Source organism: Ctenocephalides felis, unplaced genomic scaffold (assembly GCF_003426905.1).
Source record: "Ctenocephalides felis isolate EL2017-DRISC unplaced genomic scaffold, ASM342690v1 CF-g0.4_SCAFFOLD_00845, whole genome shotgun sequence".
Taxonomy (NCBI): Eukaryota; Metazoa; Arthropoda; class Insecta; order Siphonaptera; family Pulicidae; genus Ctenocephalides; species Ctenocephalides felis.
The window spans coordinates 94,227,269-94,251,891 of NW_020536999.1; the positions used below are offsets into that span (position 1 = coordinate 94,227,269).

General features: G+C 29.8%; 1 protein-coding gene across 1 annotated transcript; it reads right to left on the bottom strand.

The window, feature by feature from the left end:
- Positions 1-11,224: 11,224 nt before the first annotated feature.
- On the bottom strand, positions 11,225-12,947 carry LOC113363114 (ankyrin-1-like). Its single transcript, XM_026605596.1, has 2 exons — positions 12,479-12,947; positions 11,225-12,228 (listed from the first exon to the last, which is right to left on the bottom strand). Exons 1-2 carry the CDS (start codon positions 12,945-12,947, stop codon positions 11,225-11,227), a joined length of 1,473 nt encoding a protein of 490 aa, XP_026461381.1.
- Between the last annotated feature and the right edge of the window lie 11,676 nt (positions 12,948-24,623).

The following is a 24,623-nucleotide window of genomic DNA, read 5'->3' on the forward strand; positions in this document are numbered from 1 at the left end:
TCTGTGAAAGATTTAACTCTTAATATTAACTTGAAGGTAGTCCACATATTTATATTAATAGCTAAAACTTTCAGATTTTTTTTTTAATGAGTTTGGAAGTGTTTGAGCTCCTGGGATTGAAGAAAATCCAAAAGATATTTATGTGGTATTTATCTTGGCTCGACGAGGGTATAGATGGCATAGCTGTTTTTGATCAAAGAATGTTATATTGAAATCTTCATAGATATTTTCTTATTGAATTAAAACTTCTTTATGCGCGACAAGTGGTAGTTCTACGATATGAAACTAGTAATAGGACGGAAGTTAGTTACGCCTGATTTCCGTAAATGCTGATTCGTCATTGGTTGATGACGTCATTTCAATAGAGTTGACGCGATTGGTCGTTTAATGTTTCAAGAGAAGTAAATTGATATTTTTTATGAAATTAATGGCAAATAATAGTCCAGTCATTTAAGCTTAAGCTACATTTAGGCTGAAGCTACATTATGGTAGGGTGTACCTACTATATGTAGATTTTGAGACAACTTTTAGGGTGTCAATATACAAGTATTTACAGACTTACAGCTGGGTATCTCAAATTCCGAGGTGAACTTACTATAATAAGTGGACTATAAATGAAAAACCAATCGAAGAAAAATTGACAACTGAACAGTCAGATAAAATTAAAACAAAAAATTCAATTAAACTATTAAATATCATTTGAGGCTTTTTACAATAAGAAACTATAATTCAACTATTAACTTCCCGTAGGGTAAGTTATTGTAATGGGCCGAAAATCGGAATTGAAAATTTTTACATTTCTCGACGTTTTGAAGGTTTCTGAACGTTTTGGCATACCTCAGAAAAAATGGATGTGTGTGTGTGTGTATGTATGTATGGATACAAATTTCCAGTCACGTTTTAGGGCGCACGGATCGACCGATTTGAATGGTTCAAAAAACATTCGATTCCTATTGATAGGGAAAAGAGCTGATTAGTTTTTGGCAAAGGCAGGTCCAGCCATTTCGAAGATACGGAGCAAAGAGTGCAGAAAATAGAAATCGAATTTTTGAGAAAACGGAGTATCCGATTTGAATGAACTAAAAAACATTCAATTAGTAATGATTGGGAGAAGTGTTTATTAGTTTTTGGCAAAGGCAGGCCCAGCCATTTCGAAGATACGGAGCTAAATATGTAAAAAATGGCAGTTTTTGAGAGAACTAAGCGTCCGATTTAAATGATTCAAAGAACTTTCTGCTTGTCTTAACAAAATAATTGATTTTGAAAAAAAAAATTGTTCCAACTTTTTTTTTTTTTTAGTTTTTTGTGTATCGAAAATATTGCAGATTTTATTTTTAATTCTGACTATAGTTCTAATATACTTTACAAATAATTTCAACTTTGCAATTCAGTTTATATAATTCTTATAAATATTAGACAATGTTACAATATTTATAATAATCTATTTGAAAACATTCAGTATTCCTCGAACATTTCGTTACGGTACGGAAAGTTCCAGCAATTTGCCTTAAGGCACGATGCCATAATTGCCTCAAGACAGAATTCCACTTACAGCTAGTTTATTACCATATTTATCAGTGTTTCTATGGAACAAATTGTTCAATTATAAAATAAATAAATAACGATCGTTATTTGATTTACTACGAAAAACTAATCAGCACGTCTCTCCTAAAATCGGAATCGAATAGCTTTTGAATCATTCAAATCGGTTGATCCATGCTCCCGAAAACGTCGAGAATCCGGCAATTCTTACATACATAAACACACACATATAGATCCATTTTGTCTATAAAACTAAAACCTAAAGATATAAAAAAAACACATTTTCTATTTCAAATTTTACTGAATTGGTTCTTTTATCTGCTGAAGTATGGCATATAGATAGCATCATCATTTAAGGAAGCTTTTGGAACTTTTCAAATTATGTACTAATAGTACCTTAAGGCAAATTGTTGGAACTTTCCGTACCGTAAATCAATTTTTTAAAAAATCTTTTCTTTTTAATTTGAAAACTGAAAATAATCGATTTTTGAGAAATTTGAAATGTTTTTAAAAAAATAGATTTTCTAGTTTCTCTCTCGTTTCTCGTTTTCTAGTTTAAAAAAGTAGATTGTCTACTATGATAAGAAATACTAAAACTGATGAGTTTTTACAACTATTTGAGATTTAAAATATATTGTAAACTAGCTGTAAGTGGAATTCTGTCTTGAGGCAATTATGGCATCGTGCCTTAAGGCAAATTGCTGGAACTTCCCATGTCCGTAACGAAATGTTCGAGGAATACTGAATGTTTTCGAATAGATTATTATAAATATTGTAACATTGTCTAATATTTATAAGAATTATATAAACTGAATTGCAAAATTGAAATTATTTGTAAAGTATATTAGAACTATAGTCAGAATCAAAAATAAAATCTGAATTATTTTTGATATACAAAAAATTAAAAAAAAAAAAAAAGTTGGAACAAAATTTTTGTTTCAAAATTATTTTGTTAAAACAAGCAGAAAGTTCTTTGAATCATCTAAATCGGACGCTTAGTTCTCTCAAAAACTGCCATTTTTTACATATTTAGCTCCGTATCTTCGAAATGGCTGGGCCTGCTTTTGCCAAAAACTAATAAACACTTCTCCCAATCATTACTAATTGAATGTTTTTTAGATCATTCAAATCGGATACTCCGTTCTCTCAAAAATTCGATTTCTATTTTCTGCACTCTTTGCTCCGTATCTCCGAAACGGCTGGACCTGCCTTTGCCAAAAACTAATCAGCTCTTTTCCCTATCAATAGGAATCGAATGTTTTTTGAACTATTCAAATCGGTTGATCCGTGAGCCCTAAAACGTGACTGGAAATTTGTATCCATACATACATACACACACACACACACACACATCCATTTTTTCTGAGGTATGTCAAAACGTTCAGAAACCTTCAGAACGTCGACAAATGTAGAAATTTTCAATTCCGATTTTCGGCCCATTACAATAACTTACCCTACGGGAAGTTAATAAATGCATATTGTAAATAAACCATATATAGAAGGGATGAGTTAATACAGTAAAGTTTAAATTTTTCAATAAGTATTGTTTTCGTTGTTTTACAAAATTACAATTTTGATGTTTTATATTGTTGACGTTGAATATTGTAGAGAGTGTATTTAAAACGAAACGAACGAAATTTATATACTACGACTACTAAAAATCGAATACTAAAATCGATATGCTTGCTCTAAAATATTTGAGATTCATAGTTTTATGATAAAACTACCTTAAATTGTCTATAAAAAAAATCGCATAATTAAAGGACTAATTAAAATACTTTTGTCAATTCTAGAATTTTGTAATTTTGATATATTATACTTGATCGATATGTTTTCTAACAAATGTTCGAGATATTTATAATTAGTATATGAGTTAGAATAAAAGTATATTTAATCGGTGAATTATATGTTATAAAATATTATAAAAAAAGATAGGGTTCATCTAGATTATTGCAATTTAAATATGCTGCACTTTAATATGTCTACTATGACGACAAATACTAACATCGATGTGTTTGCTAACAAATATTGAAGATATTTTCAGTTTGATGTTAAAAGTGCTTAAGTAGTACCTATTACCTAGATATCTCGGTATAACTAGATTTTTCCCCAAATTGCTCCAATTTTTTCATTTCCATTCTTGTCTAAACCCTCAGTGTTTTTCTAGTTTTCTATTTTCATATTATTTTCTTGCGACGTCGTTGCGACATCTGTCGAGTGATATATTTAACGCTTGAAACCATTAAAGTCAATTAACAAACTAATTAGATTACTCGTTTGTGATTTATTTGCAATTCGCAAAAGTGCGAATATGCGCTTTAAAAGATTTATTATATTTATTTTAATATATATATATATATATATATATATAATAAAGGTTTGACTAGTGCATTTTGCCTATTGGCAAGTTGCACAATGATAATTCAATCCAGAAATATATAAGACTGTTTTGGGTTTCTCCTTTTTATTTAAGATGGTACTTTTCTCGTTTTATATTTAATATCTCGAATTTTTGTTAGAAAACGTATCGATTTTAGTATTTTTTGTCATAGTAGACATATTAAAGTACATCATGTCCAAATTATAACATTCTAAAACCAACATAAGTATTTTTTTTAAATTAAAACTCAACATTTAACAATGATTCATCAAATTTCCTAATATCTCTTTTTCCATGAAAAATTATTATAATGAATTTATTACGTGTTCAGAGAACATGGTTTTGAATTGTTTGGTAAATTTTGAATTATAAATATGTTGGCCTATTCTCTTATAAATATATTGGAAGCTTTTTCCACCTTAACGTATCGATTTTAATATTTGCTGTCATAATACATTGTATCTAGATTGTAACATTCTAAAACCAACAAAAGTATTTCTTAAAATTACAACTTTTTCACTTTAGTTTAAGTATTTCTATTCAACAAAGTGGCTTTCGTGTACTTTTATCGTATGATAATAAATATCTCGAACATTTGTTAGAAAACGTATCGGTTTTAGTATTTGTTGTCATAGTAGAGATATTAAAGTACATCATATCCAAATTATAACATTCTACAAAAGAAAAAAATATTTTTCAAAAATTAAACATGATTCATCAAATTTCCTAATATCTGTTTTTTGATAAAGAATTATTATAATGAATTTATTTACGTGTTCAGAGAACATGGTTTTGAATTGTTTGGGGAATTTTGGATTATAAATATGTTGGCTTATTCTTTTATAAATATATTGGAAGCTTTTTCCACCGTAACGTATCGATTTTAGTATTTGCTGTCATAGTAGACATATTAAAGTAAATCATATTCAAAGTTTAACAATCTAAAATTAACAAAATAATTTTTAAACCATTACAACTTTTCCACTTTTTTGAGTATTTTTATCTAGCAAACTGGCATTTGTGTACCTTTTTGATAGGATTATAAATATCTCGAATATTTGCTAGAAAATTTTTGGATTTTAGTATTTGTTGTCATAGTAGACATAATTAAGTATAACATACTAGAATAACAATATTCTAAAACGAGCAAAACTATTTTAAAACTTTTTTCAACTTCTATATCAAACTGCATCGTCTATGTAAATCTAGGGTTCTTTGTTTAGAAAATTGTGAATACCTCAAAGTTTTGTTAGAAGATTTATCAATTTTATTATTTGTTGTTATAATAGACATATTCAAGTAGAACATATCCAAATTATAGCATTTTACTAAAAATAATAATTATATTAACAAAATTCTTAGAAAAACACTTATTATTTATACGTAGTTGTTCCAAAAGAAGTAATTATTACCCTTATTGTTACATAGTTTATTCTGGAATACTGTAATTTGTATATGTTATTTAAAATATGTTTGCTATTATAACACATACTAAAATCGATACGTTTTCTAGCAAATTTTTGAGTTATTTATAAATATATAAAAAAAAATCTCTCATAAACTAAAGTGGAAAGTTGTAATTTTTTTTAAAATACTTTTATTTGTCCTATAATATTGTAATTTGGTTATGTGGTATTTCAATATGCCTACTATTACAACAAATACTAAAATTGATGAGTTTTCTTGAAAAATTTCAAGATATTTGCTTCTTTATAAAAAAGTATTTCCATGCCCAGGAATATATTTTAAGTAGAAATTCATAATAACTTATGAATTTGATTTAGAATGTTTTAGGTTCAGTATGCTATAGTATAATATATCTTCTATAACAATAAGTACTAAAATCGATGAGTTTTCTTGAAAAATTTCAAGATATTTGCTTCTTTGGAAAAAAGTTACTTCCATGTCTAGGAATGTATTTTAAGTAAAACTTAGAAATTCAACACTATACGTTACAATTTATCAACGTGTTCAGAGAGCATGGTTTTGAATAGTTTGGGAAATTTCGAATTATAAGTATATTTGATTTAGAACGATTTAAGTATAATATGCCTACTATGACAAAAATTCCTTGTTTTATCATAAACCAATGAGTTAGTAACTAATACCTTACTTCTTAATCAGTACCTCATTTACCTGGGAAAACCAATAGGAAAAGGTAAATTTTACCCTCAGTGCCCAAGGCATTATTCAAGAGTGTTGTAAGTTGAATATGTTGTACTTAAATATTTCTTTGTTATGAAGTTCTTATGAATTTTTGATTTATTAACAAATTTCTTAAACAAGTACTTGATTTTTCACACTAAACATGGAAGAGCAAAGTAAAAATTGCCATCAGTGCACAAAATTTCTTCTACCTACTTTAATTTGTCTACTTTAACAACAAATACTAAAACTAGCAACTTCAATACTAAAATAATAAAATAACAAAAAAATATTATTTATTCTCTACTATTTCTTAACAAATTGTTCGATTTTAGTACGACTTTTTAGTCTTGTAATTTTCCAATATGATTTATTACTAATTTGTTTAATTTTAGTTTGACTTTTTGTGTCTCTATGTATATTTGCAAACCCTAGTATAGATTTTATATTTAGACGTCCGTCTGTCTATATGTCTGTTTAAGACGTGTGTAAAAGGCCATTAGATACATTAAGTTTGTAATTAACTAGAATCCAACTCGAATCTTATTAACGCTAGCTAAATCAAAGACTGCGAACAAATTCAACACTATTCAGACTTACTAACTTAGTAAACAAGGTATATATATATATATATATATATATATATATATATATATATATATTATATATATATATACGATATATATGTTTCGTATATTGTTTGCTTTACCTAATTAATTGTTTGGACTGCTATTAGATTTATATTGGGGAAAATAGCCAAAATTTAAAAAAAATCGACTTCAACAACGTAACAATTCTAAAAATGCCAAACAATTCAAAACTATGTTTACGGAACACATTCACACAATAAAACATAACAAGATTGTTCGAACCTGGGCTTTATTACATTCTTTAATTTATTCAAAAGGCGTTTTGCTGAAGGTTGTTTTATTTGTATAGTAATAATAGTACTAGTTTCGTATTAAAGTATTAGTAGTACTAGTTTTGTATTAATTGTACACTTGAGGGATGTCATCTTTTAGCTAAATTATAATAATTTTATAAAAACATTGAATAGTATACAGCAACTAATAGATAAATTATACACACTTGGCAAAAAACTTCCAATTATATAAGATTTAAAAAATGTGATGTAAGAGTATTTTCTGTTTTTGAATAATAAATTATCAAGTCGATCATGGTATAGTAGAATTTAGTAGCTATAAAATAAGGATATAATTTACCAGAGTGTCAAAACATAAAAAATAATAATGAAAAAAAGGTTATAAAAATATGAAATTAAAAATAATGTAGACAATAAACCCTTAAATATCAAGTATTACATCAAATTTGTGATTGTTAATTAAATTTTCATAACTATCGAATAATAATGGTGATGAACGACGTTTGATAACGCACGAAGAATTTGAAAAAAAGAACCGTGATTCATCATATTTCCTAATATCTGTTTTTTCATAAAGAATTATTATAATAAATTTAGTTACGTGTTCAGAGAACATGGTTTTGAATTGTTTAGGAAATTTTAGATTACAAATATGTTGGCCTAATCTCTTATAAATATATTGGAAGCTTTTTCCACCGTAACGTATCGATTTTAGTATTTGCTGTCGTAGTAAACATATTAAAGTACATTGTATCCAAACAAAATTTCTATCCAACAAAGTGGCTTTAGTGTACTTTTTTCATATGAAAGTAAAAATCTGTAATATTTGTTAGGAAACGTATCGATTTTAGTATTTGTTGTCATAGTAGACATATTAAAGTACATCATATCCAAATTATAACATCCTAAAACAAACAAAAATATTTTTAAAAAATTACAACTTTTCCACTTTAGTTTATGAGTATTTTTATCCAACAAAATCGTTCTCGTTCTCTAACAAATATCTCGAATATTTGTTAGAAAACGTATCGATTTTAGTATTTGTAGTCATAGTAGACAAATTTAAGTACAACATGTCTAAATTATAATATTCTAAAATTAACAAAAGTATTTTTAAAAAATTGAACATGATTTATCAAATTTCCTAATATCTGTTTTTTATAACGAATTCTTATAATGAATTTATTTATGTATAAAGATAACATGGTTTTGAATTGTTTGGGAAATTTTGGATTATAAATATGTTGGCCTATTATCTTGTAAATATATAGGAAGCTTTTTCCACCGTAACGTATTGATTTTAGTATTTTCTGTCATAGTAGATAAATTTAAGTACAACATATCTAAATTATAACATTCTAAAATTAACAAAAATATTTTTTTAAAATTACAACTTTTCCACTTTAGTTTAACCAACAATGTGGCTTTTATGTACTTCTTTCTCAATATTATAAATACCTTGAATATTTGTTAGAAAACGTATCGATTTTAGTATTTGTAGTCATAGTCGACATATTAAAGTACACCGTATCCAAATTATAACATTTACAACAGAAAAAACATGATTCATCAAATTTCCTAATATCTTTTTTTTCATAAAGAATTATTATAATAAATTTAATTACGTGTTCAGAGAACATGGTTTTGAATTATTTGGGAAATTTTGGATTATAAATATGTTGGCCTATTCTCTTATAAATATATTGGAAGCTTTTTCCACCGTAACGTATCGATTTTAGTATTTGCTTTCATAGTAAACATATTGAAGTACATCGTATCTAAATTATAATATTCTAAAATTAACAAAAATGTTTTTAAAAAGTTACAACTTTTCCACTTTAGTTTAAGCATTTTTATCTAACAAAGTGGCTTTTATGTACTTTTTTCTTAATATTATAAATATCTCGAATATTTCTTAGAAAACGTATCGATTTTAGAATTTGCTGTCATAGTAGATATATTAAAGTACACCATATTCAAATTATAACATTTTACCACAGAAAAAAATGGTTTTTGAAAAATTTAACATGATTTATCAAATTTCATAATATGTGTTTCTTTATAAAGAATTATAATGAATTTATTTACGTATTCAGAAAACATGGTTTTGAATTGTTTGGGAAATTTTGGATTATAAATATGTTGGCAAATTCTCATATAAATATATTGGATGCTTTCATTACTTTGAAAATGGAGCCTGTAATTTTTTCATTGAATGTTTGAGGATTAGCCACATCTATATTAAAAAAAGAAAAATGTGAACAACCAAGACATACTTAAAAAAAATAGACGTGCAAGGTGAGGAAAAATATTGTACAAGGAGATTATATTTATGTATATATATACATGTATATATCTACATACACATATGTATACATGTATATATGTATGTATATATAAGTAAATATAATGTATAATTTATAATGCGTATAATGTTCATGAAATATGATCTTTTGTGGTAAATTTTATTCATTAGACTTTCGTTACTATATAACACGTCGAGTGTGACGGTTTTTGCGGTCATGTTTATATATACATAAAACTTTATATATAAATATACATATATACATATATATGTATATATATATATGTACAGGGTTGGCGTATGTATAAATGTAAACTTAACTGTTGGTTTGCTTTACAAAGTATTTAAACTTTTATATATACTTTGGGGATAAATTTTTATTTTTGTACTTTAAGAAAATTTTATTTTATACAAAAGTTTGAAATGGAATGCTGAAATTTGGTTATGTCGTACTTTAATATGTACATTATGACATCAAATACTAAAATCGATAATTTTTCTTACATAAATATGAGATGTTCACAATTTTCTTACAACATCACATTTTTCATTAGTTGTATAAGTCTAACTAAATATTTCTCTCAGTGTGCAAGACTTGTCCAGCAATTCTCTAATTTAGATATGGTATACTTAAATATGTCTTTTATCCATGCAAATACTAAAACCAATAACTAATCAATAGTTTTTGATATTTTTCAAAATTTTCTATTACCAAGCCCTGGTGGTCTGAATAATTTTGAGTGATGCAACTCTCGTATAATAAATCAGACGACTAAAAACCTCAATATTGCTAAATGCTAATTTATTAACATCGAAGAAGAGATAAGTAATAAATTAATAATTTACTTTACTCTACTTTGAAAAATGTGCAAAGACCATCGATGTGTATGGTTAACGCATAAAACGATGCAAAATACCATTATTTTATTATGCAGCTTAAGAGGGAATAAAAATAGATAGGTGGTACAAAAATCGAGGGAATTGGACGAGGAAGTAGAAGGTTTCGAGCGTGATGCTATAGTAGTATAGTATATGATTGTGTATAAATGGTTTTGAGTGTGTAGAGTGTACATAAATGTGTAAATGTATGTTTCAACGAGAAAATGTGTATAAGTTTGTACAAATGTGTGTTTATCTGTGTTTAAGTGCAGAATTAAATTTGGAATGAAAATGGCGGTCGACGCTAAAGTAACGGATGCTTTAGTAAAATTAATGGCTTTGCTGCATTTGTACTAACAATGATACAAATGTATACATACATACATACATATATACATACATACATAAATACATACATACATACATACATACATAACCCACTAAAGAAGAGTCAAATTGGGACACAAAACTTATGGAACAGTATTAAAAAAACACTAATTCAACCTGCATAAGTTTGTTTTCTAATTGTTATTCGATGTTGTTTTACTTTTCAAAAGTTCAACGATTTCTGTATGTCTTTTTTTGGTGGCAAGGTCCATTGGCGTCTCATTGGCGTAATTCACTATGCTAGGATTTGCACCTTTGTCAATCAATAGTTGGACGATACTTTTGTGACCAGAATTGGCTGCTGCAAAATTAATGGCTTTGCTGCATTTGTACTAACAATGATACAAATGTATACATACATACATACATAACCCACTAAAGAAGAGTCAAATTGGGACACAAAACGTATGGAACAGTATTAAAAAAAAACACTAATTCAACCTGCATAAATTTATTGTTTCTAATTGTTATTCGATGTTGTTTTACTTTTCAAAAGTTCAACGATTTCTTTATGTCCTTTTTTGGCGGCAAAGTACATTGGCGTCTTATTGTCCTCATTTACTATGCTAGGATTTGCACCATTGTCAATCAATAGTTGGACGATGTTTTTGTGACCAAAATTGGCTGCCGAGTACATTGGAGTACAACAAAATTTACCATCAACATTGACATTGGCGCCTTTACTAACTAAATACTGTACTACCTATAAGTGACCATTTTGAGCTGCTAAGTGCAAGGGTTTCCAACTTTGTCTGTGAATATCATGTATCCATGTGCCATTATTAAGCAAAAACTTGACAACATTCAAGTGTCCATTATTGGCTGCAAAGTGCAATGGCGTCCATTTTGTTGTAGTATAAGCATTTACATTGGCTTTCTTAGTCTTCAGAAACTGAACAACATCCAAGTGACCATTTTGAGCTGCTAAGTGCAATGGAGTACTTCTTGTCCTAGTAAGACTAGTAAGATCGACATCGGCACCTTTTGTAACTAAAATCTGGACAAAATTCAAGTAACCCTTATGGGCTGCCAAGTGCAATGGAGTCCAATTATTGTCAGTAACAACATCGATATTGGCGCCGTTACTAATTAGAAACTGTGCAATGTTGAAGTGACCATTTGCTACTGCAATGTGCAATGGTGTATACAAATTTTTAGTGACAGCATGGATATCGGCGCCTTTAGTTGCCAGATACTGGACAACCTTCAAGTGACCATTCTGAGATGCCATTTGTAATGGAGTACAATTGCTTGCAACTGCATTTACATTAGCGCCTTTGCAAATAAGAAGCTGCACCACCTCTAAGTGACCATTTTCAGATGCAATGTGCAAGGGAGTTTTGGTGATAGAATTGACACCGGCACCTTTTGTAATCAAAGTCTGGACAACATTCAAGTAACCATTATTGACTGCTATGTGCAATGGTGTCCAATTGTCTTTATCAATAGCATTGACATTGGCGCCTTTACTAATTAGAAACTGGACTACATCCAAGTGATTATACAAAGTTGCAATGTGCAAAGGCGTTTGTCCTTTATCAGCCTTAGCTTCAATATTTGCACCTTTGTCAGTCAATAGTTGAACCACATCTTTAAATCCATTTGCAGCCGCGCAATAGAGTGGCGTCAACTTGTTCTTATTTTCGGCATTTACCTCTGCTCCCAGACCTATCAAAGATTGAACCCTTGCTACATGTCCATTGTATGCTGCGATGTGCAAAAAAGACCAATTATGGTTGACAATGCAATTTATTTTATCATTCCTGTCTGACAAAGGCCTAAATACTGTCTTGTTTTTATTTTTAGCTGCGTTATATGTTTTATTGTCTTCAGCTCTTATTATTTTTTGAACATCACTTTGATCTAGAAAAAAAACTACTGTTATTTTATGTTTGTTCAAACATTTGTTCTCATTCTTGTTCTTTTTATTAAAAAAAATAGCAAAAAAAATTTTTACATGTTACTTTTTGAGAAGGTCCCAGTTGGTTCAATTTATCCATCTTCTGTTCAATCTGGTGGTTGCCCAGGTGGGCCTCCCTTTGATTTGCCATTCTCCTGACGATATCCAGAAATGTTTTACCTTCCTTGTTGACGACATCACTGATCGCTCCGTTTTTCAGGAGCAAATGTATCAGTCGATCGGAGTTCTTCTTGGCGCTAATGTGCAGGGCAGTGTCACCATCGTCATTCTGCGCGTTTATATTTGTTTGCCACCTTTCCAATAACAATTCTCGGACAATATCAAAACTGTCTTCTTCTACGGCACAATGCAGGAGTGTGTTATTTTTATTGGTTTTATCTGTAATGGTCTTAGGATGGACACGACAGTAGGCGAGCAGACGTTCAAATTTCGGTAAATGGTTGTCCTTGATGGCCTGGAAGATTTGCTCATTTAGTGCTTCCTGGGTTGGCAGAGTACTTGTCATTGTGAAAAACTTGCATTTACTTGGATGTACTAACTGATAATTGTGAATGAAAAATTTTTGCACTGTTTACCAACTAGTGTTTTCCATTTGACATTGAACAATGTGACAAGTGCAATACATTTACATATATCAATTGCATTTATCTTTATCTTATCAATTGCAAGTTATGGATTGATGAAAGTAAGGAAGTCAGTGCTTGCCAAGGTATGCAGTGGTAGCCAAAGCCTGTTCTTGTCAATTGCGACTAAATATCTTTAACCAAAGGAACCTAGTAAAGTTTATTTTGTATGTTTTATATATATATATATATATATATATATATATATACATGCAAAATATTTAGAGTGCATCTCGTTAAGTGTCCAGACGATCCGTGACAATAATGACTCAATGTCACTTTGTCACTTGTCACATTAGATACATATATACATGTATGTGCATATATATTTATATATATATATATATATATATATATATACATATGTAAAATCAAGTGTATATATTTAAGTCTCTTTAATTAAAACGAGAAACGGTCGCTATCACTTTTAAAAATCTTTTTTACAAAAAGGATTTTTCAATTAGCACTCATTTTTAGTTCTCAGAAAAAAATTATATATATTTATATATCATATATATTTATATATCATATATGTATATAAATATATATATATATACACATGTATATATATACAAATCTTTAGTTCAAAAAACGATTTTTTGTTTTTGCTCAAATATTTCTATACTTTCTTTATTAAATAACAAAGTGCTGATGAATATGTTTAAATATTATCGAAGCGTATATGTTATACATACCATCATATAATCATTAATATACCATTATGCGTTCCATGACGTAACGGATAAGCGCACTGCCTTGTGTGGATGTTCGAACCCCCGCTCTGGATAACCTGATATCATGCAGAAATGATATCAATTTTTGCTTGAAAGTGTAGATCAAAAATATGTTTCCAATTGAAAATGAGTCCATTTTTGGCACTATGATGTGAAACGGCAATGAGAAATCTCTCTCCACAGCAATTACATAGCATTTTGACAGTTTTCACTACCAATTTATATGAAAAAAGGGCCGTAACATGGCGTTGCCATAACAACGCTATGTTATGGTCTATTTTATCGGAGAATTAGTTCCTAAAATTTACTTCACTGATCTACTTCGTAAATAAGTGAACTCAAACTTTAAAAATCTAGCAACAAAATACATATTAGTTCTACAACTCGGGAGTCAAAAGGGTTAAATTTATAAATATTTCCAACTATCCAATAGTCTACACCTAAAAATCAACACTTTCCACATCAGTTAAAAATATAATTTATTTAAAATATTTCTATTTAAATAATGACGTCGACGTGTGTGTTGTTGTTGGTAATTCCTCGTCGTGTGCCCTGTAATCGTATATGTCCCTATATGAGGCCGAAAGTCTGTAATTTAAAATTTGCCGCCGTTGCCGAGAAACAAAAAGGCCGATTATGTAACGTATGTCATTGTTAAGAAAAACACCACATCTCCAAAGATATATTATATATGTATATACAAAGAGGATAAATTGTGGAGTTGTCCTCCACGATTATGTCTTTGTTAAAATAATCATCGGGTTGTTATTTGAATATTTAAAATTCGCCGAAGAACAGAGAGGGACTTCGGGGAGGGGGGTGATAATGAAATAACTAGTGGTGCATGGCATAGTGCTTTAATGCAAATTGCTGGAACTTCCCTTACTGAAAACTAAATTTTTGAAGAAAAACTTTGAAAAAAATTGATTTTTGAAAATTTTGAAATTTTTGGAAAAATTGGATTTCTTTATATTTTGATTGTTTTTGAAAAATGTTGAACTTTTTTGGCCTTCCAAAGGTCTACTAAATTACCAAAATTTGCAAATCGTACTAATTCTTACTCTTTTGCCTTTTGCTTGTTTTGGTTTATCTTAATGACTATCGTGCGGTTTTTGTGATACTATCAACAGCTCAAAACCAACCTCTAAATAGCACGATATTGTGTCAATTTTTAGATAGTAATATTTTTCGTATACATAGATACTACGTTTTTTAAAAATACATTTATGATGTTCAGACAAAATTTACAATATACTTGAGACTTAGATTAAAATAACTAAGACTTAGACTGTGGTTTAATTGAGACTGGTGACGAACTCATTTTTGCTCTTTTGTAGTGGACACAGTATTGTTAATGGAGTACCAACCATGGTACCTTTGGTGTTGCAAGATGTTGATTTATTATATGAATATGGGAGATACCATATTCACGTCAAATAAAAAATGTCACTAAAATTTGCTATCTACTCCAACTCGTCTTCCTTGACTTGACAACCTCTTGCTCCTCTCGGTCTGCCTTAATAATAGTGATGTGGTCTTTTTGATACTAAACTAATTATTAACGAGAATCACTAAAACACCTATCATAGCATTCTGGACGATATTGACATACGATATGTATCAGATAATTGGACCATAGTCCAGTCATTATAGTAAGTTCGCCTCGGAATTCGAGATACCTAGGTGCAAGCTTGTAAATACTTGTATTTTGCACCCTAAAAGTTGTCTCAAAACCTACATATGTTGCGTACACCCTACCATATGTATCTCAAATTCCGAGATTCTTGTCTAATTTAAGCTTAAAGAATTGGACTACCAAAGATCTACTAGTTTATCAATCTTTATACTAAATCTTGCTCGTCTTTTTCTCCTCATTTTGAACGACGTTGGCTGAAGATACCTGTCTGTTAATTAGACCAACTATCTACCAAATTATCAAAAATTGCAAATCACACTAAATCCCACTAATTCCATCTCTCCTTCCTCTATCCTGACAACCTCTTACTCTTCTAGGTCTACCTTAATAATAACTAATTGTCACCAAGAATTACTATAACACCTATCATAGCATTCTGTACGACATTGGCATAAGATGTGTATCAGTTAATTAGACCAACTATCTACCAAATTACCAAAAATTGCAAATCATACTACATCACACTAAATCCTTCTGTTCTTTCTCCAATTAGACAACCTCTTGCTCGTTTCAGTGTATCAAAATAATAATGACTTGGTCTTGTCAATAATGTCAATGTCTTAAAAGTAACCTACAAATAGAACGTGGAGTAAATCATATCATCGAAAATTGCTATTGCATTTGTTATAATATTTTTGACATTGGCTGAAGATGTGTATCTGTTAATTACACCAACTATCTACCAAATTACCAAAAATTGCAAATCATACTAAATACCACTAACTCCATATCCTCTTCCTCTATCTTGACAAACCTCTTGCTCATCTCGGTCTACCTTAATAATATTGGTATAGTCTTCTTGATACTAAACTGTCACCGAAAATTGTTCATAACATTTTGAACGACATTGGCTGAAGATGCCTATCAGTTAATTAGACTAACTATCTACCAAATTACCAAAAATTGCAAATCATACAAAATCTCACTAATTCCATCTGCTCTTCTTCTATCTTGACGACCTCTTGCTCATCGCGGTCTACCTTAATAATAATAATGTGGTCTTGTCGGTACTGTCAATGGCTTAAGAGTAACCTACAAATAGAACATGGAGTAAAACATATCATCGAAAAATGCTGTTGCATTTGTCATAATATTTTCGACATTGGCTGAAGATGCCCATCAGTTAATTAGACCAACTATCTACCAAATTACCAAAAATTGCAAATCCTACCAAATCCCACTAATTCTTTCTCTTCTTCCTCTATCTTGACAACCTCTTGCTCTTCTCGGTCTACCTTAATAATAACTAATTGTCACCGAGAATTGATATTACACTTAAGATAAAATTTTGAACGACATTGAAGATGTGTATCAGTTAATTAGACCAAGAAATCTACTGGTTTTTCTCTATCTTGACAACCCTTTGCTTATCTTGGTCTACCTTAATAATAACTAATTGTCACCGAGAATTGCTATTACACTCATCCTAACATTTTGAACGACATTAGCTGAAGATGCCTATCTGTTAATTAGACCAACTATCTACCAAATTACCAAAAATTGCAAATCATACTAAATCCCACTAATTCCATCTCCTCTTCCTCTATCTTGACAACCTCTTGCTCATCTCGGTCTACCTTAATAATATTGGTGTGGTCTTTTTGATGCGTGTGGCATCTCTCGTATGTATCACTACTAACGTACGTCCGAGACACTTAAAGTGTGCCCCGCTTAATATACGGTTGCCGCTTCAAAGGAAGCCGACAAAAGGTACGAATTAAGGTTACACCTTCGTTATTGTGGATGGCAAATTACCCAAATACATCACTAATACTAATCGAATGGTTTAGAAGTTATAAGGGATACGGGAGATGAATGGATGAGTGAGTGGCACAGATTTTGATGTACACCGATGGACCATTATAATATCAGACAATTTTTTTAGGGATATTAAATAAATTTTGCAAGTACATCATTCATATTAATCGAATGCTTTTAAAGTTATTCAAGTCATGTGCAAGCGCTATGATGAGGCAAAGTGAGGCAATGCATTTAGAATATTTTACATTTTGATTGAGATTTTAGGGTATACAAAGTTGTTGCAGGGTAAAGATTGTTACTAGTAAAAATTGTAGAGCATTCATTTTTATATACATTTTTCGAAAACGTTATTCATATTTTTCGAATGGTTTATAAGTCACAATAAGAATAATGTATCGAGTCGTCACTAATGTATTCTTCATGTGTTGAAACTATTTTTTATTTTTTAGTATACCAAGTTACTGTAGGGCTTTATAATATTAAACAGTGTTGTAGATTATTTAATTTTGTAGAGTTTTTCTAAAAACACGAGTCATAATAATCGAATGATTCAAAAGTTACAAGAGTTATAATAAACTAGCAAGCCGGGCGAACTCCGTTTCACCACCAGATGATTTCATTTTATGTAACATTTTGTTTGGTGATTAAAAGATGAAGAAAAAAATTGCCTGCTGTTGAAATAGAATAAAAATTTGCACAATACACGTGATTGATTTGATGGTTTCCAATTGAAATCTTAGGAAACGAATAACTTTTTTTTTACTTCTTTGCACAATTTCACAATGAACACAATGCCGGTTTGTCACATGAAATTAACTGAGCAGAGAACAATGAGTAGCTGTCAAAAAAATGAGTAGCAGTCAAACAAAAAATATTATTTTGTAGTACATGCTAAGTATCAGGGATGACGCTGTATGTGAAAAAAAGTGTTTTCCGCTTTTCTGTTGAAATCTGTCTTCAATTTTCTTTGCTATAAACTTCACGGAGTCCGAGACCTTTCCATCGAATGCAAAATCGTCGAAATCGGTTCGTGCGTTCTGGAGTTACATCGTCAGGAAGAAAAAACTGACTGAATTTTTATATAATAGATAAATGCACAATGTATTTCTATTAGGTTTTGTTTATTATATTTTTGTTTATTCTAAACATATCTAGATCGTCGCCCAATTATGAGCACTTATATTATATGAGATCTATAAAATACGATGAACAATGAAATTTACAGTATTTATTATTAATCATTGATCAATTTTGTTTGATTATGCTCAATTACGGTACGGGAAGTTCCAGCAATTTTTCTCAAGGCACAATACCATGCACCACTAGTTTTATTTTCTATTTCCCTTTTCCAATTGGATTCCGTATAAGATTGTATCAGATTCTCATAAGATCTTGATAAGAAATACATCACACAAAGAGGCCGTCGAGTGAGCAGGACAAACGATTATTGAGTAGAGTGAGAGAGAAGGACAAAAGATGACTTTATTGAGGAGGACTCACTACTAATTTGCACGTGATAATATATATACATGTACGAATATTATTTAATGCTTTTAAATGTTTGTGCATTTATTTATTATATCTCTTGTAACTTTTAAATAATTTGTCTGATATAAATGTTATATTTGGGTGGAATTTGTATGAAATTAAATTGTATACATTATTGTCTAATAGCAATGGGCTCTACATCAACTCGGTATACTTTAAAATCGCATTTGATGATATACTGAGGCGTTCACATAAGTTTGTGTATTCATTTATTATAACTGTTGTAACTCTTAAACCATTCGATTAATATGAATCATGTATGAGGGAATACTATACAGAATTTATATTTTTTCAAATATAATTTCCTTGAGCAATTCGGTATACTCTAAAGTCAATGGCACAAAACTCCATATACCAATGCTGTACCCAAAATGCAATTTTTCCACTAAATCTTCAAAAATCTTTTTAAATTGTTCAACAACATTATATAAACTTTTAGGCACACCCTTGACGCGTGGTCTTGCCGTACTGGATAGGTAGGCCCGTGGAAGACCGGTGGTCTAGGCTAGTAGTGTTTAAATATTTGATCGAATTATGTATCTGTAATTTGTTTTAGTGTTTAAACACACTATAACAACTCGATATACTTTATCCCTTTCTACTCGGATGCCGCCGCTCCGACGGCAAAATATATATAAATCTCGCAATTCGCGAGTGGAAAGGGTATATTTTTTAAATTTACTATCAAGCCCAGATATATACTTATAACTGATTCGTGTGTCTCTCTGATGTAACTTCTAAACAATTATCTCTCTTGTAACTTTTAAACCATTCGATTGATATCAATGATGCATAAAACAAATTTGTTCAAAATTAAATAATCTACAACATTGTCTATTACCATTAATTCCTTCTGAATCATACCATCTTCCATCAACATTCATAACATACCAACACACAATCGTCAAAAAAACTAAAATCATCAGTTGCAAAATTCTAAAACTACAACTATGTTCATTAACGTACCAACACAAAAAACTTAAAAATTAAAAATCCGCGTTACACCTTTTCGCTCTCTCTCTCTCTTGTTCGTTCGCTCTTTTTTTATTTCTCTCGTCGTGTTGGTAATTGTAATATATCCACCACCCAAGAAGCGGCTTCCTTTGATCTTTTACAGATATATACATGTATATATACATATATACATATATATGTATATATACATGAATATGTATGTATATGTTTATGTATATGTATACATATTACCAACACAACGACAGAAGAATGAACGAACGACAACAACAGTATTTGAACTGAACAATCAATTCGGAGGTGTGTTAGATACCAGTGGCGTATGCAATATAAACTGGGTGTAAGTGGCATTTTGTCTTAAGTTAATAATAATTCGGTAACCTATTCACCTGTCTACCTACTAATAAATATATTTGTTTGTGAATTAATAATAATGATGAATTGAATAGCGAATTACTATTTACCCTTTCAAAATCCGAATTTTGCAATTTTGTGCACGTTTTGCCCGGTACCTCTAAAACTGCTAGTCCTGCCTTTGCCAAAAACTAATAGACACGTCTCTCGGTCTATAGGAATCGAATGTTTCATTGAGTCATGTATTAAATCATTCAAACTTGTAATGAATGGGTACAGTACAAAGTTAGTTATAAATCTCCATGACTCTTATTATTAAATTTTGAGTATATTTTCTCTATATTAATCGAATTGCGTTTAAAAATGACAAAAATTGTAATATTTGAATCCACAATAATAATCAAACGTCAAAAGTAAACAAAGTACTTTAAAAGTTATCGTTACACAAAGTTAAGTACTTTAATTATGTTAGCTGTGATTGGTTGGTACTGTTGTACTGTTGTACTGTAAGAATGTTGGTATGAATGATAGTATGGAATTATATAAGATTGCTATGGAGACAAGAGTAGTTTTTGTACAATGTTATAGTTCTAGACTTTACGTGTACATAGAGTATTACTGTAATTAGTGTTAAAAGACGAATTTTTTTCATAATAATCAAATCACGTTTAAAAGTGACAAGAATTTTAATAAATAAATGCACAATAACAATAAGTTAGTAGACAAAGTACTCTAAAAGATGTCGTTGCACAAAGTTAAGTACTTTAATTATGTTAGCTATGAATGGTTGGTACTGTTGTACTGTATGAATGTTGGTATGAATGATAGTACAGATCTATATAAAATTGTTATGGAGGGTTGATAATGACAAGAGTAGTTATAGTTGGCGACTATACGGGTACATAGAGTATTAGTGTAATTAGTGTTAATAGATGAATAAGATGATCAGTGTTTTTAAATACAGGTTAGACTTGACAAACATAATATACATTTCATGTCGTTTTTCAATGCGATTTTAAAGTATACAGAGTTGCTTTAGGTCAGCATAATATTAGACAATATTGAAGATTATTTAATTTAAAACAAATTTCCCAAACACATCGTTCATATTAATTAGACAATATTAATGAGTGGTTTAAAAGTTACAAGAGTTGCAATAAATTATTTTTTCTTTGACCTACGCCACTGGGCATATCCCGCCATAGCAATCACTAATTTGCCATTAAGGGAATTCTTTTTCCGAAACGTTAAGTACGTGCAACGCCTCAGATTTCTTCTCTCCTTTTCTCTCTACTCTTTTTATCTCTCTCTATTCGACTATACGCGATTTCTATCAATCTTTTTACTCTCGTCATGTGTTAGGACACGTCCACACATCGAGATAATAAATAGATGATAAATATTTAATTTATCATTATTATCATGCTTAGAGACGTGGATCAGAGACATGGACTCTAAGATTTCAAGTAACTCTGACGTACAAACTAGTGTAGTAACTAGTAACTTCTTCAAAAATAGAACTCAACTGACGATACAACGGAATCAACTGTTCTTTAATATGTAATGTAATGGGTAGTATCACTCGATTCAAGAGTAACTCCAACTCGATTCAAGAGTAACGTGAAAATAGCCACAAAATGAGACATTTTTAATTAAAAACCTATATTTAATCTACATTTTTAAGTGAAAATGTACATCGCTACTGTACGATATCATACTGTCACATGAGGCAGTGCCTTTAACCGTTATACCATGTCACACTCATGTCATATAATGATATAAGTTGAATAATAGAAAGCGAAAGAAATAGAGCAAGAAAATCGTTTTTTACGATATCAATAACAGGAAATAAAAGAGAAAGGCAGCAGAGAGTAAAACTAGAAAGACAGATGATTTATTGCGATATCAATATCCGGAAGTAAAAAAGAAATAGAAAGCAGATTTTATTTGCGATGTCAACACAGGCAAGAAAAGAGAAAGGCAGGTGGCTTTTATTCGTCGTGTCAATAGCAGAGAGTGAAAATGAAAGGAATAACAGATAGCAAATCTTATTTGTTAAGCCAATACAAAGAGTAAAAAAGAAAGACGGAAGATATCATTACTATGTCAATAACAGGAAGTAAATGAGGAACAAATAGCAAATCATATTTGAATAAAAAGAGACAGTCATATCAGTAGCAGGAAGTAAAAAAGAGAGATATAGCAGACCTTATTTTATATGCTTATAAAAGAGAATAAAAAAAGAAAGACGAAAGACTTATATAACAGGAAGTAAAAGAGATAGCAGATCGTATTTGAATAGTCAATAAGAAAGAGGGTAAAAAAGAAAGACGGATGATGATTCTATTACGATATCAATAACAGGAAGTAAAAGAGAAAGAGATAGCACATCGTATTTGCATAGTCAATAACAGAAAGAGAGTAAAAAAGAAAGACGGAAGACTATTGGGATGTCGATAACAGGAAGTAAAAAAAAGAGACAGCAGTCTAATTTGCGATATTATTAAAAGGAAAGAAAGGGGAAAGAGATAGCTGATATTTTTGAAATATCAATAATTAGAAGTAAAAAGAAAGACATTGGACATCTTTTGTGCAATTTAAATTTTTCTAGTGTGACCCTACCCTAACAGTCATCTCTTCAACTTCTTATATGTTTCTTCGAGTGAGCCTCTTCGGCGTGCTAATTAGCCGATAGTTATAATTAAAAAGCCATCGAACACATCGAAGCCGAGATGAGGATTGAATTGAAAAGTTAAGAAGTTAAAATGTTAAAAAGTCGAAAAGTTTCCACACAAAAGCCGTAAAATAATAAATGAATACGATTCATTGGCTACCTTCCGCTAATTGATGTGAAATTTATGTACGGACTGACACGATAAACGATTTACTTGGAAAAAAAATTAGGTGTGTGTATTTATTGTATCTCTTGTAACTTGGGAAGTAATCGATTGATATGAATGATGTGTTTGGAAAATTTGTATAAAATTAAATTATCTGTAATATTGTCTAATATTATAAGAACCTACAGCTACTCGGTGTATTTTAAAATCGTCTTAGAACATACAAAATTTGTTCAAGTGCTCTATAATGCATCACCATCATATATCTCTTGTAACTTTTAAACCATTCGATTAATATGAATGATGTGAAAAAGAAATTTGTTCAAAATTAAATTATCTACAAGTCTTTCTGAGATTATAAGATCCTAGAGCAACTTGATATACTCTAAAAGTACTTTTAGTAGAGTAAAAGGTTTCTGAACACTTTGTTTATTTTTGTTGAACAATTTAAAGAGTTATTGAAGATTTACTGGAAAAACTACATTTTGACTAGAACATTTGGTATATAGAATATTATGTCGTTTTTCAATGCGATTTTAGAGTATACAGAGTTTATTTAGGATCTTGTATTACATGAAAAAGTTGTATATTTGATTTAATTTTGTACAAATTCGTCAAACCCATCATTCATATTAATCGAATGGTTTGAAAGTTACAAGAGTTATAATAAATGCGCTGAGAAAGCTCATTGAATTTTATTAATCACAGTTCATAATTCTTTGCATTATCCTTTATATTTTTTTAAGCAATTAGGTAAATCCCTAGACATCTTAAATTGTAAAAATTCTCCAATAAATTTTAACTTGTCACAATATTTTTATAAAGACTTAAAACATTTTTTTCAAATACAAAAAAATCTAAAGAAATATTTTGCTAAATAGCTTTTTAAGTGAAAAGCTTTTCGGGCAAAGTGTGCGGTTTATGATGGATAAATTATATATATGTATATATATATATATATATATATATATACATTATATAGGTATAGTACATAAAAAGATGCCGACAAAGGGCACACATAATGGCCTTTATATTATATATATATATATATATATATATATATATATATATATATATATATAAATGCGAGTAATATAATATAATAGCACTCTAAATATATATAATTAGAAAATCTTATATTTTATTGTTGCACCTCCCTTATTCTATCAAAAGTTGTTAAAAAAAATTATACACGCACAATAAAAGGTTCCGTACTAACCGCAAATTGATAAGACGCGTGTATTTTCGATTATTTTATGAAAAATTACTAGTTTTAGTATTTTTTGTCCAAAAACAAGATTTTTGGTACAATTGTATCTTATATATTTTTTAATACTAGGGGGCGTCTATTAATCACGTGAGATTTTTAGGGGGAGGGGGGGTTTGACTAAAAATCACGAAACATCACTTGGGGGAGGGAGGGGTATAGTAAGATGTCAAGTGTATTTATTTTTTAACAGAAAACTAACTTTTTTAAAAATACACATGATGTTTGGTGAGGGAGGGGGGGTAATTTTGAATATCACCATGTATCACCAAGGGGGGGGTTTAAAAATCCTTAAAAACTAGCTCACGTAATTAATAGATGCCCCCTAGTAGACACTGTATAAATTTTATTTGTGCATTTGCATACTATATCTCTTGTAAAGCATT

Excerpts from the sequence above, each read along its gene's own strand:
- LOC113363114 (XM_026605596.1), bottom strand. The coding sequence starts at position 12,947 with ATGACAAGTACTCTGCCAACCCAGGAAGCACTAAATGAGCAAATCTTC. Across the intron at positions 12,229-12,478 it reads ACCTTCTCAAAAAGTAACAT|CATACAATGGACATGTAGCA; the intron begins GTAAAAATTTTT and ends TGCACATCGCAG.